Source organism: Ciona intestinalis, chromosome 9 (genome assembly GCF_000224145.3).
Source record: "Ciona intestinalis chromosome 9, KH, whole genome shotgun sequence".
Classification (NCBI taxonomy): domain Eukaryota; kingdom Metazoa; phylum Chordata; class Ascidiacea; order Phlebobranchia; family Cionidae; genus Ciona; species Ciona intestinalis.
Genome location: NC_020174.2, coordinates 3,635,006 through 3,652,973, shown reverse-complemented (window position 1 = coordinate 3,652,973; position 17,968 = coordinate 3,635,006). Strand labels below are relative to the sequence as shown.

At 33.6% G+C, this 17,968-nt stretch overlaps 2 protein-coding genes across 4 annotated transcripts; both read right to left on the bottom strand.

The window, feature by feature from the left end:
* Nucleotides 1-203: 203 nt before the first annotated feature.
* Nucleotides 204-13,626, bottom strand: LOC100177537 (cyclin-dependent kinase 12). Of its 3 annotated transcripts, none has more exons than XM_002131355.5 (25): nt 12,755-13,626; nt 12,286-12,443; nt 11,954-12,050; nt 11,611-11,664; nt 11,377-11,446; nt 10,601-10,703; nt 10,100-10,224; nt 9,661-9,775; nt 9,246-9,310; nt 8,851-8,944; nt 8,298-8,418; nt 7,623-7,769; nt 6,983-7,145; nt 6,169-6,316; nt 5,623-5,779; nt 5,181-5,273; nt 4,722-4,823; nt 3,869-4,063; nt 3,383-3,514; nt 3,075-3,192; nt 2,585-2,662; nt 1,800-2,004; nt 1,512-1,577; nt 949-1,032; nt 204-646 (listed from the first exon to the last, which is right to left on the bottom strand). In XM_002131355.5, the coding sequence occupies exons 1-25, from the start codon at nt 13,546-13,548 to the stop codon at nt 336-338; spliced, it is 3,795 nt and encodes a 1,264-aa protein (XP_002131391.1). In that variant the 5' UTR covers nt 13,549-13,626; the 3' UTR covers nt 204-335. The 3 variants fall into 3 exon arrangements, with proteins under 3 accessions (XP_002131391.1, XP_009859712.1, XP_026691934.1); XM_009861410.3 differs by having other exon boundaries at nt 949-1,029; XM_026836133.1 differs by having other exon boundaries at nt 212-646; nt 10,100-10,221.
* A 2,040-nt stretch (nt 13,627-15,666) lies between these two features.
* LOC100176809 (NXPE family member 1-like) lies at nt 15,667-17,968 on the bottom strand. The gene is made up of 2 exons (XM_002125147.1): nt 17,286-17,968; nt 15,667-16,660 (listed from the first exon to the last, which is right to left on the bottom strand). The coding sequence occupies exons 1-2, from the start codon at nt 17,966-17,968 to the stop codon at nt 15,667-15,669; spliced, it is 1,677 nt and encodes a 558-aa protein (XP_002125183.1).

The window sequence follows — 17,968 nt, the reverse complement described above, 5'->3', positions numbered from 1 at the left end:
AAACATCTTTTGTGTTGACTAAGGTTTAATTATTCAATGTTTTAACATGGAATCATACGACAGACCAGACCATGGCACTTCGTATTTTAAAATTAAGACGTCCTGAAGTTGACACTTTACATTAGCTAGTTTTATTCTTCCTAACCCCTGACAGATATTTAATGTTATTTCTTTTCTGCAACATACAGTTAAAAACAGAAATCTGCAACTTGTTGGCGAAAGTTGTATTTGTTCTAACACAAATTGAGAAAGAACTGGCATACAAATTAAGATTACTAGCAAGGCCTCATCACGTTTCATGAACGCATTACTGACCGGTACACAAATGGAATGCCTTAACTATTATGTCGGCCGTTGGAGTAGAAAAATTGTTTGTCAGAACGAGAATCTCTCTTTTCACTCCTTCTTTCAGCAGATTGGTACGAGGCACTAGGATGTTTCATTTCATTGGAAGAATGTGAACTCTGATTCAAATTTCCTGCCCTGGACGAATGATGGTGGTGTGGATTATGATTTTCAACTTTAAACTTGTCATGTATTTCATTTGTTTTATGTCCATGATCATTCTTTTGCACCTCTGTCCTACGTTCACCATCCTTTGTTGTTCTTTTATGTTTTCCTTGACTTGAAGCTATGACAGATCTTTCTGCCAAATTATAAAATTTATTAATTTATAGTAGGGCGGGGGAAGATGGGACACTTTTTTATTCTATTTTCCTATCCCATTTGGTAGTAAACAAAGAACAATAATTGTATAAAACACGATTAGTATATTTGGATGTAATGTGCAAAATGTGGCCCATCTTCCCCCACTATATTACAAGTTTGATAAATGACAGTTTTTGTAATATTAAACACCTTTTAGTCATAAAACCTTGCATAAAGTGAGAATGAAATTGTAAAAATAAAGCTAAGACCCTATTATTTAACTCTAAAAGTAAAACTTGCCAGATGTTTCATGAGATGAAGGACCTTGCAATCCTGGTCGTGATGGTAGAGGTGCAACATTAACTTGTTGAGTTGGTGGTTCTTCTAAAGTCATTTTATTGTTAATGATCAAAAAATAGATTTGGTTTTAGGGAAAAAACATAGTATTATAAACCATATGAAGATTGAAGAAATTCTAAAACTTTTAAGGGCTAAAACACATTTTGAAGCTCTGGGTCTGTTTGCGAAAATTACACTTACAATTTTTTTTACATTACAGATTCATTGGTAATCAACAAAAGTTATGGGACTAATACCATTTTTACAAAATGTTCCACAGCAGGGCCTGCTATAGAAATAGATAGGTAATAAGAAATTAAAATTGAAATTTTTAAGTAACACATAGATTTTTATGAGGTAACAGGCCAATCCTGGCCTAAATCCTAGGACCAATGGTGTGCCACACGGCAGGTTTCTCACCCACATAGAATAGAACATATAAATTTACCTGAATAAAACTAAATGTACTAAACAAATTATACTTAAAATTTCTATTTAATACAGAAAGGGTTTTCCGTGTTTACCTTTGGCAGAATTTTTCACAGCATTTCCAAGCGTTTTCTGGAGCTGATCCAATAGACCAGTCAAGCCTGAAACCAAATTATCAACAAAAAAAATATTTAGGAATACCATTAAAATGTATACTGTTTTCTTGGGTTCTATTTTACAGTTTTTTTCTGCTGTAAGCCAAGTAAAGCAAAACTATGTGTAACTATTCAAGAAATTATTATTATTATATAGAAGAAATTTTTATTATAATATATAAGTGCATAATTATAATAGAGAATAAGTAAATTAAAAACAACTTTTACCTTCTGATGATGTATCTTTTACATTCTTTTTACTAAGAGCAGCAAATAGGACTTTAATATTAACAGATGACAACAGTTTGACGCTTTCTTCATCTATTGGCATCTTCCATGCTTTTGCAAGTTGGGCAAGGTTCATATCTGGCTTTTCTTGCATCAGTCGAACCAATGCGTCTTGTTCACTGGACTTGTTGTCAGCACTAGCAGCCTGTAACATATAGTGGTGATTGAATGAAAATTATCATTAGTTAAAATTTTTGAACCAAACAATCTCGGATATATATATATAGTAGGGTGGGGGAAGATTCATTCCTTTTTCTCGTCCCATTTGATAGTAAATGAAGAAAATTCAAAGAATTATAAAACCGCATCCTCATGACTCCTATAGAGCGTTGGAAATTGTTTAAAATACGATCAGGATATTTGGATATTGTGTACTAAAGTGTCCCATCTTCCCCCACTCTACTATATACACATATTATATAAATGTGATACATCTAGCAGCCTTTAACATATTGGTGGTAAAAAACGAATTTAACAGTTGTTATAACACAAGCGTTTTGGTTCATAGTTCATACACTTCGTGCCTGTTTACAAGTTACATGTATATTGTATATAACTTAGAAAGTGAGGTATTACTTTTTCGGAATCTATGGCAGGCAATTTAGACATGTCAAAAAAACAATTTCTGTTAAGTGTCTTGCCCAAGAACACACAACCACAATGGTAGCAGCATCGAGCTTTGAACCCGGATAAACAATATTAAAGTTATATAAGTTGTTACTCACCGAAGATGCTTCAGGCTGGCTGCTACTGTTGTTGGATGTGTCGCTACTTTTATTTGAACGTAGGTCGGTGTCTTTTTTCTAATGGGTGAAACAAAATAAAATATATAGTAGGGGGGGGTGGGAGAGATAGGAAACCTTTGTATTCTATTTTCTTGTCCCATTTGGTAGTAAACAAAGAACATTTAAAAAATTATAAAATCATAACCACAACTCCGATAGATTGTTGGTATTTATTTAAAACAAGATCAGGATATTTGGATATTATTTGCTAAAGGTGTCCCGTCTTTCCCCACCCTACTACACTTAAGGCTGATTACACCACAACTTAAAATTGATCATATTTTTTTTAAGTAAAAAAAGATTTTTTTAACTTACCACTGCAGGTTTTTATCAACACAAAATAAAATATTAAGAAAACTGATTACACCAGACAACTTCAAATATATATATCATAATTTTTTAGTGTGAAAAATTATATTTTTCAACTTACCACTGCAGGTTTTTTATCATTTGTTGCCGATTTCCCCTCAGCCAACCGAGCGGTTTCTCTCATCTCTTTTCGTCTCTTTTTGCTCCACATTTCGTGGCAATCTTGCCAATGAGGAAAACTGGAATGCAAGTGTTGTAAAAATTTGCATTCTAACAAGCAAAAAATATTAAAAAAAAAATTCTAACAAGCAAAAACCCAATTAAAAACATAATTAAACAAGCAGAAATTTAATAAAAAAAAAACTAACAAGCAAAAAAAATTATTTAAAACAAAATTTAACAAGCAAAAATTAAAACAACCACACTTACTCAGGCATCGTCATATTTTTGGTGTCAACATTTTTGAGCCAGGGGCAGTTAAGCGCTTCTTCAGCCGTGAAACGTTTGCTTGGATCCAACGTTAACATTTGGTCGAGTAGATCAATAGCAAGCGTGGGTAAGCTGGATTAGAATAAATAAACAAATAAATATTTTAAGCTGAGTATTTAAAATTTAAACTGATTATTTTTAAAATTTAAACTGCTTATTAGCTGAGTATTTAAAACTTAAACTGCTAAAAAATATTTTGTATAGAAGGGTGGGGGAAGACTGGACAACTTTAGCACATAATATCTAAATATCCTGATCTTGTTTTAAACAATTAACAACGGTTTATTGAAATCGTGAGAATACGATTTTATAATTGTTTAAATGTTTTGCGTTTACTACTGAATGGGACGATAAATAGGTGTTCCATCTTCCCCCTCCTTACTGTATAGCCTACAAGATGAAATTTCCAAACAAAAAATCACTTACTAACTGAAATCTTCCCTCAATTTCCTTCTGTGTTGTCTCTTTGGTTTCATTGTATGAAAATGTGGAAGTTTAATAACATCAGGCCATACTGCAGGGCATGGGGAACCGCATACACGACTTATACATTCAAGCTGTGCAAGCTCACGATCAGCTTGAAACAATGGTTTCTTGGTGAAAAGCTCCGCCAAAATACACCTGGAACAATGAAACAAAGATTCAAAATGCTATTTTTTGCTACAACTACTATAAAAAGTAATTGATGGTGAAAATACATTTTTTGTAATATTGTATAATTTGTGTTATTAGTATTACATAACTAAACCAGGACTTACCATTAATTAAAATTTGAAAAACTAAAAATTCATTGATATATATATATTACCCAACTAGTGCTAGTAAAGAATCCTCATCTAAGTTATCTACTAACCATTAAAGTAACCATAAACCTGTATATACCTTAACTAAGAACTAACCCCAATTACCAACCTCTGACACTTTCCACCAGCCTAATCTATAAGGTACCGGTGTTTTTTACTAGCGCTAATAAATTTACAGTAAGCTTTTGTAAGTTGGTTAGACTAACCCTTTTCATTAGTGCCAATAAATTTACAGTAAGTTTATTCATAATGTTTAGACCATCAGTACGCGGACCAACTGGGGTCCATACAGCAGTTTCAAAGGGTCCGCAATGTACAGCAATGATTGCGATCAGACAAAAAAAGCTCTTTCATTGGTGTGGTTTTTGCATTTTTTTATAGCATACTTTGATTTTTATAGGGCCGCGAAATATCAAAATATTTGCAAAAAGTTGAAAATTTTTAGAAAAGTTTGGGAACCGTTGGTTTTGACTTACCCACAACTCCAAATATCAATAGACGGCGTGTACATCTCCTCACCAAGTAAAAGTTCAGGCGGTCGATACCATAACGTGATCACACGATTTGTGTACGGACGTCTGTAAATACGATTGGATAAAAAAAGAAATCAAACTTTGAAAGTAATGTTGTCAATAGAACAGCAAACAACTTTTATTATATATAGTAGGGTGGGGAAAAACAGGAAACCTTTAGCACATAATATCCAAATATCCTGATCGTGTTTTAAACAATTACCAACAGTGTATGGGAGTTGTGAGGATGCGGTTTTATAATTTTTTGAGTGTTCTTTGTTTGCTACCAAATGGGACGGAAAAATAGAATAAAACGGTGTCCCACTTATCAATACATAACAAAAACAAGGATATGGAATGAAACCGTGTCCCATCCAACTATATATAACAAAGTTAACTAGTTATATGATAAGTGGTACTCACTGTTCATCTTTGTTGAAAAACCTTGCTAATCCAAAATCTGCAAGTTTGATTTCTCCTTTATTGTTCAACAGAATATTTGAACATTTGATGTCTCTGTTTAACAGAATTACCAATGGGTTACTTTAGTATTCACTGAGATTTTTTACTACTTCGAATTTCTTTTTAAATTTTGTCTTTAATCTTTTTATAAATTATGGCCTTTAAATTTATTTAAAAATTATTGTCTTTAAATTTATTTAGAAAATTATTGTGTTTAAATTTATCTAAAAATTATTATAATTTTTTTAAAATTGTTGTCTTTGAATTTATTTAGAAACTATTGGCGTTCACTTTATAAGGAAATTATTAGTTTAACATTTTTTTTATAATTATTGTCTTTAAAATTATTTAGATAATATTGGCTTTAAATTGATGTGACTAAAATACAAGCTCTTGTACACACCTGTGTAGAAACCCTTTCTTATGACAATGATTAAGTCCATCCAGTAGCTGCTTCATAAAGGATTTGATGTGGTTTTCATTAAAATGAACCATCCCCGATTCCAGCAACCCCATCAAGTCATGGTCCATGTATTCAAACACAAGATAGAATGCACATTCTATGATCAGATTGGTCAATTATAGATGTATATTACTTTATCAACGCATGGCCGGAAAATAACGGTCGTTAAACACGGGTGTTCTGTTTCATGCACCTCGTGCCCGCTTATGATACCATTTTAATAATGTTTTTTACATATGGCGGATAATTTAGACAGCCCATAAGTGACTGTTAAGTGTCTTGCCCGAGAACACGAATGCCCACAATTGTGGCAGCATCTGGCCTTGAACCCATTACCTTTGGGTTACAGGCAGGTGCGCTCACCACTTTGCCACGGCGCGGACTAATATTGTCAATGTAAAAAAAGCTATATGTAATTTAATTAGTATACCTATTATTTTTACACACATAAATATATGATATCTTAAGAAAAATATTGTTTTTTACCTTTTTCCTTCCTGAAGTCAGTTGCATCTGACTTGTCAGTCAAAACATCTTTTAAACAAACAATGTTCCGATGTTGTAACTGACGAAGAATTTTGATTTCCCGAACAGCAGTGATCGGAAAACCTTCCCTTTCGTTGTCCAATCGAACCTGCGGCATATTACCAGTTATTTACTAAAATTCATAAAGAAAAAATTAAGCTACCATTTTGCAAACTATGGGTGACATTTTCAGCTATCGACTAAACTTGTCGCCACCTCAATTCATCTGATTTTTTAGTCGCACGAAATTTTAGTCTGTCGTTTTTGACCGAGTAACCTCTATAATAAGTAATGCACAAAAATTTAGTCAGCCGACTAATCGTAAAAAAAAACGACTGAATTTTTAGTTGGCCTTCTAAAAAAATTGGTCATTGTGAAGGTTCAGTCAACAGCTAGAAATACCATGTCATGTTACAACAAAAAAGACAGAATTTTTATTCTCCAGTTTAATGCCTTATACAGCAGTTAATCAATGTATCAGTTTGTATTATTTTGTAAAATACATCCTGCATGGCTGCAGGCGACGATGCAAACAGCTATGCAGTAAAATCACTGATATTTTGGGAGTCAAAATCTGCCAATTGCCAACATGGCAAAAATATGCACTCTTTACCTATGTGGTTTAGATATGAATAAACTGGATTAGCAACCCTCCTCAATAAAATCAAATTTGCCCGCTGCTAGTCACATTTATATGCACATTACTTTGCACTCCATCATTAAGTGACCATTTTTGTTATAATGAAAATTTAAATTTTCATTTTCTTGAACAAACCTTTTTAAGCGCACATATTTCATCCGTATGTTTATCTCTTGCTTTATAAACTTGACCAAACGTTCCTTCACCAGTGATAGATATGAATGCATATTCATCTACACACATTGAACCCCAGTCATTCTCAGTTTGAACAACTTCCCTTGTTCTTGGTCCGCATATTCTAAAAATGAATAAATGTAACTTGACAGGCGGCCGGTAAACTACAGTCGTTATAACACGAGTGTTCTGTTTCATACACCTCGTGCCAGCTTACAGGTTACAATATATGTTACTTTCTGAGTGGGTATTTTGGGTGATTTTTTTTATTATGAATGTCTGATAATTTGGAATTTTTTATGTTTGACATTAAAGTCACCAAAAAAACAGTTTTGTTTTAGCAACAACGATTTTTGGTTTATTTTTTGTGGTTTCTTTCCTTTTTGAACTTTGGTAGTCCCTTTAGACTACATTTAGTAGCTTTATATATATACAAATTCTAATTTTTTGTTGGTATGCTCCTTATAAATATAATATAAATCTCCAATATAAATCCAAAGCTCCAATATAAATCTAAAATAATACATCGAAAAATACTGGGTGTTCTGTTTTGTGATTGGCAAGCAAACAATTTCAACTCACAAATGTTTTTTAAACTTACTTTGGCCTTTTCTTCTTTACTTGATCCTTATCGCTGTGTGGGGGTGTGTGCGCAGGTTCATCATCAGTTGTTGATAAAGATGGAAGGATCGGAGGAAGAGGAAGATCATGTAATCCTTTCTTTGTTGGAACTACATCTTCTTTTACTCTGACAATTTTCAAATATTTCTTAAGTATTATTAGTTTCAGGACACACTAATAAAAAAGGGCAAATTACCGAAAAAAGGGGGCATCAAACGAAAAATCAAAACTTGTATCAAGATAGATATGCTTAAATATGATCTAAAAGCACCACCAAATGCTAAAGATAAAAGAAGTAGCCTATCTATACTTTTTAATTATATTTCTTAATGGTATTATTACTTTTAAGAGGAATGCAATGAAAATTCAAAACTTGTATATTCATAAATATGCTCAAACGTATTCTAAAGGCACTACCAAAATTTAAAAAAAAGAAAAAACATGTAAATTTATAACGCTGGTATAAGAAAATGACCTATTTGAGCATTTCTATCCATGTACAAATTTTGGTTTTTAATTGGTATGCGGTTTTAATATAAAATTAAAAAGGATGAATCCAGAAATACAAAAAAAGGTTTTTAAAAAACGATGCATACAGAAATACTTAGCGTTTTGTTTTGTAATTTCAGCTGAATAATTTTAAGTTTTTACTCACGGTTTTTTATCATTGGTTGGTTGTAGATCGCTCGTTGCTGATTGGTCGGCTGGAGGATCCGGTTCGACCAATCTGTTGGGAAATGCAGAAGATTCGAGCGCTGACGATATTTCATCTTTCACTGTAAAAAATGGCAGATAATTTGTGTGTTAATTATAACATCATTAATTGATACAGTGAACAGTGGTTTAAAATATATAAATATTTTCATCATGTATTGTCTTTTAAACACTTTTACTCTATTTTGTTATAAAAAACTAAACGGTGTAATAATTAAGAGTGGGACACATTTTGATTTAAGAAAAATACAACTGAAAGAACAGACTAAAGGATTTAGATGCAGATATGTGCGTTATCATTTAAATATTGTTATTTCATTCAGTGAAAAACAGCATGGTTCTTTATTAAGCAACGACACATTTTGATTCGAGAAAAGTACAAACTGAAAGAAATTGACAAAAAGGATTTAGATGCATATATGTAACCATTAAAATGAAGAAACTTAATTTTAACTCACTCTTTAACAAAAAATGACTATTAAGTGAATATTTACCTGAAGAATTAACTTTCGAAGCCATTTCTTCAAACTTGATTGACTGTGCGTGTTGCATTGCCACACGATGGTCAACGTCCTTGGTGTGCGCATCCTTAAAAAAGTTTTATTAGTTTAATATGTAAGTAACTTACTTTATCCTTGCGTGGCTGGAAACGACAGTCGTTATAACACGGGTGTTCTGTTCATGCACCTCGTGCCAGCTTACAAGTTACCATGTATGTTACTTTGTGGGCGATTATTTTTTGGGGGATTTTTTCAATTTTTATGTATGGCTGATAATTTGGACAAACTAATAATGACCACTGGGTTGGAGCAATTGCTGTTAAGTGCCTTAACCACTTTGCCACAGCGCCGGGTACTATCTAGTAACTAACAACAAGAAAACAAAATACCATCGCAACTGCAAGTAAATCGTTTGGAAGAGGTGGGGTTTGGATAGGAGATTTCCATTCATTATCTGCAACATAGGTTTAATAATTAAATTTATAACAACTGATACATACATCATATTATATTACAGAGCACACATTTTTTATGTGTTTTAACCACGCTTATTTTCTTCCAACTAAATGTAAATATGTTTTTAACTGTAAGTGTGTTTTAACAACTGTTGTTTTGCCGCTATATTCTGTCTTTTTAAATAAAATACTTTTAAATCTTCGCTACCGTAATCGTAGGGTCAAATAAAGTTATTATTATTACCTTAACAACTGTTGTTTTTATCGTTATATCGTGTCATTTCGAATAAAATATTTTTAAATATTCTTTACCTTAATTGAAGAGACAAATAAAGTTATTATTATTATCCTTGTGCTTGAGGGACCTCGTTGCTGCTTACAGTAACCAGAACTTGTTGGTTGATGCTCGTATTTTGCTCGTTGTGCGTTAAAGTAGCTTCGGATGGAAGTGGAACAGAATGTATCTAAATAATTGTTTCATTTTTCATAAAAATCTGGTTTTATATATTGGAGATTACAACAGTTATATTTAATGCGACAAACGCGCTAGCTTTTAGCAACAACTTGTTCAATGTCTTGTAAAGTACTACAATTGGCACATTTTTTCTGTCCCGTCAACTGATGTGAATTTTGATTTGTAGCTCATTTACCCTTTAAATATGATTAAAATAATCAACCGAATCATTACCAAATAGTTTCAAGCATATGATTTAACTGCGATTTTAGATGCCACTTGTGTAACAAACAAAATAAATCAGATTAAAACGTTTGATTTTTATTCAACTTACTTCATTCTCAACTTCACTGTGACTCTCGCTGCTTTCAGCTTTTCGTTTGCGACTTGTTTTTCTTTTCTTATCCTTTCTTCGTTTATGATGCTTGTGTTTTCTTTTCCGATGACTTTTTTCTTCTTCTTTAAGGAAAAAATGACAGTTACAAAATTAGCAAATCTTAAATTTTAAAAGTGACCATATATGTAAACCAAGCAATTTTACAGGACTAGGAGTATTTTAACCATAAATTCACAATACGAACTAATCTGCATTAAGTAATCAGACACTTTTTTTTTGTTTAGAATAGGATAACATTTTTTAATTCACATTATAAACTGATTTGCATTAAAAAAATTAGACAGAATATTTTGGTTTGGAATAGAATCTAATTTTGTTGCCGTTCTGAACAAAAGATAAAATAAATATTTCAGCAGTTTGGTCAAAATGGTTCAACCTGAAGTGACATTTAATAAAATTCCAATACATTCACCTTCAAAATAGCTAAGTGAATATTACCTTCTTTAAGCTTTTTACGATTTTCGCTAAGTTGAGCTGCCAAGTCTTTCACCGTCATAAGATTTGAAGTCAGTGCTTCTGTTTTCGACTTTTGCGATGATCTCTGTTTAGAGACAAATGTAAATGATAGGAATGTCCTGAATTCTTAAAAACTCGGGTTTGTATAATACTTTAACTTTAAACTGGCCCAAGCCCTAATGACATCATCCAGAAGAAACATGCATCAGAAATCATTCGTGTTCAGTGAAGCGCCAATAATTGAAATTGCATAAAACACATTCTGTACTGTACCGTACATGAACATCACTAATTAAGGTGCGTAAACACACCCCACGTTACTTTAATTTTTTGTAGTAAATTAAAAAAACGACCGTTTTATTGATTCCAAAAATATTTTGCTTATTCAAATTGGTCCAGTATAGGCGTAGATACTCGTCCTCAAACAGTGATCTCTAGCGCTATCCTTTTTTTACTACGTGCTCTGTGACTGTGACGTAGGAATGTACTAGTCCTGTGACTGAATGACGCACTTCGTTAATCCCAGTGTTGCAAAATGTAAAAGTAGTATTATAAAAATCGCGTATGCACCTTTTTTACCTAAATCGGTGGCTTGTTGGCCTATAAAAATCGCATATGCACCTTTTTTACCTAAACGCCAAGCTTTATAAAAAAATTTACACCACACAACTTTGAACTCTGGTATGGCTTGGCACATCCTTAATTAAAAATACCAATCACATCTTATAAAGCATAGCTAAAAGCAACTTTGTACTTACGGTTGTCTGAGAGCTATCAGAATGCTGATCATCGTTGTTGCTATCCGTGCTTTCTGCTGAAGAATTCGAACTAAAAAAATAAAGTCAGGTAAAAAAATTTTTTTTTAAATAAAAATTAGTTGGTTAATTTTTTTTTTTAAATATAAAAATTTGTTTGTTAAAACTATTTAAATGAAAGCATGTGCATTCATCAATGCAGCCTTGTACCAAAGTAGTTGATTTGTAAGTTTTTACCTTGAATGCCTTTTTGACCTGGATCGTTTGGAATGATGCCGATGGTGTGAAGATCTGATTAAGAATTTTTAAAACATACCAATAAAAAATTAACATTAACACTAAATATTTGGCCAGTATTAGATATTTTAATTGTAGTGTGGGGGAAGATGGGACACCTATTTATTCTATTTTTTGTCCTATTTAGTGGTAAACAAAAAAACAGTCAAATAATTATAAGACTGTAACCCCCACGACTCCCATAAACCACTGTTAATTGTTTAAAATATTATGCGCTAAAGGTGTCCCATTTTACCCCACAGTACTATATCATTTTTATTAAAACAAAAAAGTTTAAGCAAACCTGCTTCGTTTATGTTTTTTATGTTTTCTATGCTTGCTTCGGCTGTGCGAACGAGAGCTACTTCTGTCCCGAGCTGCAGATTTTCTTTGGTTTTCATCTTTTTTTAAACGACAAATTCATTAGTAAGGCTGTTTAACATGCATTTTATAAAAAGTAGATTAAAACCAACTTCAGCAATACTGTCAGTATGTACTAACATGCCCCTATTTAATTACTTTCTGGCAGTTACATAAAAAAGGCTGCATAAGGTGTATAGCAGCTAGCAGCATTTAAATTGCTAATCCAATCGTAGTGAGTAAAACAAAACTGTTTATTATAAAAATTTGGTTCACCTTGAGGCAATCTATCTCTTGATTTGCGTTCATCTGTTCTTGGATGAGCAGTGATGTTTTGTTTCGAGTTGAGTGACGTATTATGCAACATATCTATATGAGGATTTAGAGCAGCAGTCTCGGGACGCATATCAATGTCCTGGTTGCCACTGCCGAAGCTAAAATACAAAAAAAAATTATGTTTACCAAAAATTGTTGAATTGTTTATTTAAAAGTGCAATTCTTAAACTGCGGTAATTTTTCCCCTGTAATTTCTTGTATTTAGAAGGTGAATGAGCTAACAATCAAAATCCACATCAGGTTGATGGAACAGAAAAATTGTGCCAATTGTAGTACTTTACAAGACATTAAACAGTTCGTTGCTAAAAACCCAACGCATTCGTCACGTTTAATACATTGATTATAGGTAAGCATACAAAAATTTTAGGAACCACTGACTTAAAAAAATGGTTTTTGATTTAAAAATTACCCGGATTTTTGGCGAGGTGAATGCATTGGGTGACCATAGTGAGGCGATTGATTGTCAAATCTACGATCTTGGTCCATGAATCGTGGTTCATTGTAGACCTCTCTTCTGCTTGGTGGAGAGTGATAACGAGGGGAATGAGGAGGGGTCACAGATCTTCGAATAATAGGAAGTGCAGGGCGTTGTACATATCTGGGTGGGTAGCCATGAGGAGGTGAACGGGGTCCGTCATATCGCCCCCAGCCATCATTGTGCCTTCGAAACGGACTTCTTGGTGGGTATCCCCTTGCATCATAGGGGTGGTGTGGGCGTCGGTCCATTGCGTCACAATTTTCTTCACTTTCAGAGGTAAAATCGGAAAAATTGCGATCTGCAGTACTTTTACTTGAACTTGATTTTCTTCTTGTTGACGACTCCTTAGATTTTTCCTTTCTTTGTTTGGATGTGTTTGTGTGGTTTGAATTAAAACGAAACTCTTTCTTATCTTTGGATCTTTTATGTTCTTTTGACTCAACCTTAACCTTGACCTCGCGTTTGCTTGTAGTTGGAATAACGCTTGATTTGATTGTAACTGTTCTCTGTGAACTTTTATGCTGATCGGACTTCACAGATTTCGACACTGTTTTTACAACTTTTTCAACTTTATTCCTTAGTGGCTTTGAGTCAGAATCAGAAGATGAACTAAACGACTGGTAAGCAACCAATGGCTTTACGGACTTAATGTTTTTTTCTTGATTCTGATGCTTTTTTTCCCACTTTGATTCCTGAAGAGGGGCTGGGTGTCGACTTAGGGGCATTTTCTCCCCAGTGATGTAGCCATTGAAAACTTAGTATAACATAATATGATTGTTTCTATTCATACAATAATTACCTGATTAGAAACAAAGTTATATATTTATATACGTTAAATTTACCCAAGAACTATCACACCAGCAATTGCAGAAGTTCGTTTAAACTTGTTTAAAATTTTCAAAACACATTTTGGGCCTATGTAGTAGGAATCTGCCAAACTCAACACAAGTTCAAAATGCCTGTGACAAAATATTTTTTCCTTTTTTTGTGAAGAAAATAGGCGAAATTTGAATATCTAGCTAAATATGCATACAGTGGAAATGTAACACATAATCGGGATTGTAAATATTGCCTTTGCGCACACAAATTTTTTTGGACAGATTCCACTGGGTTACACTAGTTTATAAAAAAGGTTTAAAACAACAGTATTGATTCTAAATGACCTGTAAGCAGAATTTTTAAAAATCCAAAAATGTTGGACAAAATATATTGTATCATTTATAAGGGTATTTATTCTAACTCAGCATATAATGCATTGAATAGGTAGGAGAACAGATGTCTATACAAGCACAAATGTTCCAATAATTTGTGAAATTGTAGTAAGATCAGCTTATTAATTCAATTAAAGCATTTAAACGATAGGTTTTCCAGAAATACCAGTGAGGGTCCAAAACATCAAACAACATAAGCCACTACAATAGTCAAACACAACTTTAAAACTATTTTGAATACCAAACACTAATAACATTGGTTACCATACTTTTTGAGCAAACAGCTCCACTTTACGTTTTAAATTATTATTCTCGCGGCGGTTTTAGAAAACGCAGTCTCGGCTGGCAGTTTAACATACATAAAAATGTGCTGTTACAAAGCTGACCAAACTTTATTGTTAATACAACACCAGCAAATATCAGTACACAACCAATTAAAATGCAATCACGATTGTTCAACACTTTAGCAACTCCATATTCTCACGACGCTTTCCTTTTACAAATGTGTGCTGAATGAAACTTCACTAGGTGGCGGTAGAGGTACTGTCTCGTAGGTATTTTCGACACGAATCAGGCACGCAAGTAACGGTTTAAAAAAGGAAAATGAACAGTACTGTTGATCACTGTTTTTTGTACCCATAGGTAGTTGACTTATTTTTAAAAGGCAAAGTCGTTATTAGTGTTTTAAATAACGATGAAACAAGTTATTATCAAAAGCAGAGTCGCTGTATAAATATGTTTATATACAGACTCTGATCAAAAGTAATAGAAGTGCTTTTAATTCGTCATCGGTTGAACCTGTTAATCACTGAGCGGATTTTCTATCTTATTCATATTCACACCTTTCAATTCCCAGCGCTTGTTCAACAGTCTGTAAAGTGGCCAGTCGGTGGCTTGTTGGCCTATCAGTGTAAGCGCTATTTAGAAACATATAGACAGTAATATCTGTGTTAGATTTTTACCTAGCGATGCACAAATATTTTATTAATAGGAGCTGAGTATTAGTGTTCTACTACTGTTTAGTAATATATATATGCGAAAAACCCCGTACACGGTACAGAGCACTCGTCGGGGATGACGCACGGCAAAATATTTTTCCATACAGATTGCGAACTCAATCCCGTTTGGAAAGTATCAAACTAAAATTTTCTACTGTTTCCGTTTCATTTTTTTTATAGTTGCACAACACATCAAATAAGATAAAGTATACTGTATTTGCACATTACACGTAACACCACTATTGAAAGTTTACCCATTGTATACTGTTACTTTTATTAAAACGTGTTAAATATATATAGTAGGACGGGGAAAGGTGTAACCAAACACATTATCCAAACACCCTGATCGTGTTTAAAACAATGATACCAACGGCCTATAAAAGTTTCAAGGATGTGTGTTTTGTAAATATTTAAATGTTCTTTGTTTACTACCAGATGCGACAAGAAAATAAAATGGTGTCCCATATTCCCCATTCTCCTATATGACTTTACGTTGTAAAAATAAACTGGGTTAAAGTGAAATTAAATTTTACCACAATATAAATCAAAACTTAAACACATTTTAATTACAATTCAACACCTTTGCGGAAAACATATCTGTGTTTTTGAACTATACGTGTTAGTTTAAGGTGCATTACGTTTTTATTCCGTTACAGATAAAATTGATCAGATAAGTTACCTCCTGATTTAAGTATTCTCCCGATGGATGTATACCGTTAAGCGGCCAAACAGAAGACAGATCCCATACATCAAAATAAAAGAAATTTTTAACGTTCTTAAATATCTCTCGAGTAAGAACCCCATAACGATAAGTCAACCACCCAAAATTTCTGCCGTAATCGACATCGACTACTCGATGGCTGCGATATATGTAGCGAACGTTGGATCGTCGTTGGTTGAGTCGTAACATAGCTTTCTTGATTCCCCGCATTCGATGAATGAAGAAAGAGGGTTCAAAATATGTGATGTGCATTCCAATGTTTAATATAACCACCACTTCTTGTGAACCGGGGGTTATTTCATCTAACATATCGGTCACGTAAGGTCTTGTATCTTGTGGACCTGGGTTCTGCAAGGGCGGGCCATGACCTCGGTAATAAAACCGAAAAGTTTTTGTACCAAATGTCTGAGGTTCTTGCCAAACGTGCTGGTTCGATTTTCCGTACGATTTCAGGTGTAATCTCGCAGCTAGCCAGTAATAATATTGTCGTGATGTTGAATCGCCTAGAAAATATATGTCCTTGTTTTCAAAACACGGTCTAGCACGATCAATTGATTTAAGATTGTTGTCACAAAATCTTGATTTCCATGCACCGTTCAAGAAATATCCGTTAGGTTTCGGCAGCCCCATACCATTTATAGACATAGTATTGCATGCAGGTAATGCAGGCAACTGTTTACTCAATTTCACTGTAACATGTATTCCAGAACCTTCTATAGTGTTACTACAACCTAGTTTATTAATAAATTGTTCATCGCAGCTTTTCTTTCCAAAATCTAACACCGAATTCCCACCACGATAAAAAACATTGGTTATTTTGGAGCATTTTCCCGACGGTGGTTTAATGCAAAACCAAGGCTCCTGGTTGCGTGGGTTGCTATAGTCGCATAACTGGTCGTCTGTGAAACTGAAATAAAGGAATAACTCTTAATTATTCTTAAAGGAGAAGTCTGTACACCAATTATACAAATTGAATTCAGTTCTCCTTATTAGATAACAAACACATTTGTACACAATACACAAACACCACAGAAATAAAAAAAGTAGAACGCGCATCTCCAATGTCGGCAAAGGAGAGAGCACGATACACTCTCCCTCTTTTACGGGTTGTTTCCGTTTACTATTGTTGTCATTGATTCGATGGCGTTTTAAGTAGTTTTTCTTCGTTTTTTTGACTTGATTTAAAGTAATAGGGTAAAACAACTATTTTCTAATATATATATATATTTAACAAACCGTTTGTTTAAAGGTTTTTAATAAAAATTATAAAGTAATTTCATTTCCTAAAAAGTGATAAACTGTAGGCGTTAACCTACCAAATAACTAAACTGGCCTAATAAACTTGAATAGTCGGTGTAGTTTTTGAAATAAACAGCTAAAACCGCCTAAAACTACCATGCGCCTATCTTTTACAATGGAGACCAAGCGAAATGGGGACGGAGTTGGCGGTCACGTGAATAGAAAAAAGAATATATCACGGTTTTGGAAAGTTGCGCGTTCTACTCTTTTTTATTTCTGTGACAAACACTTACTTAGAAAAACTAAAATCCACGTTGCATTCTGTCCTTTCTTCCGTTTCAAAGACGGCGATGTATTGGACTCCAATATACTTTCGCAACGATGTACATCTTACGTATTCAGCAATTCCTTCAAGCGGTATCATGAGTTTCACTTCAAGTCGTGCTTCGCCCGGAATCAACAGCGGTACTTTAATACTGTAGGTACCATTTTGGTGATCTGTTATTACACCAGCAATGCCATCAGGATGTGCCGGTACATTACCATATACCAATCTTGCCACAAACCAGTCACCACCAAAAGACGCTTTGTTTTCTTTCCAATCATAAGCATCAATTCGAGCCTTTAATACATCCCCAGTTTTGTATTCTGTTTTTTTATTGACAATAACAACCCTAGAGTTACTAAAAGTATTCAAACTGAACTTCGCGTTCTGCTGCTTTCGTTGATTGAACTTGTTTAAAGAAGCCGTAAGTTCCGGAAAATAAACTTTCCAGTCTTCAAGGTTTTGCTGTGGTAATTTGTTCTTGTACAAAACACTAATTGGTTGCCCATATAAATTTCGATACGCAAGTCCATAAAACGAAGAATCTTTTGGGTAAACTTCTTTTATGTGTCTAAAAAGCAGTTCCATACTCGGCAGTGGATAAACTTGTGCCGATTCCAGTGGTTTTAGTTGTAAAATATATACATTCAT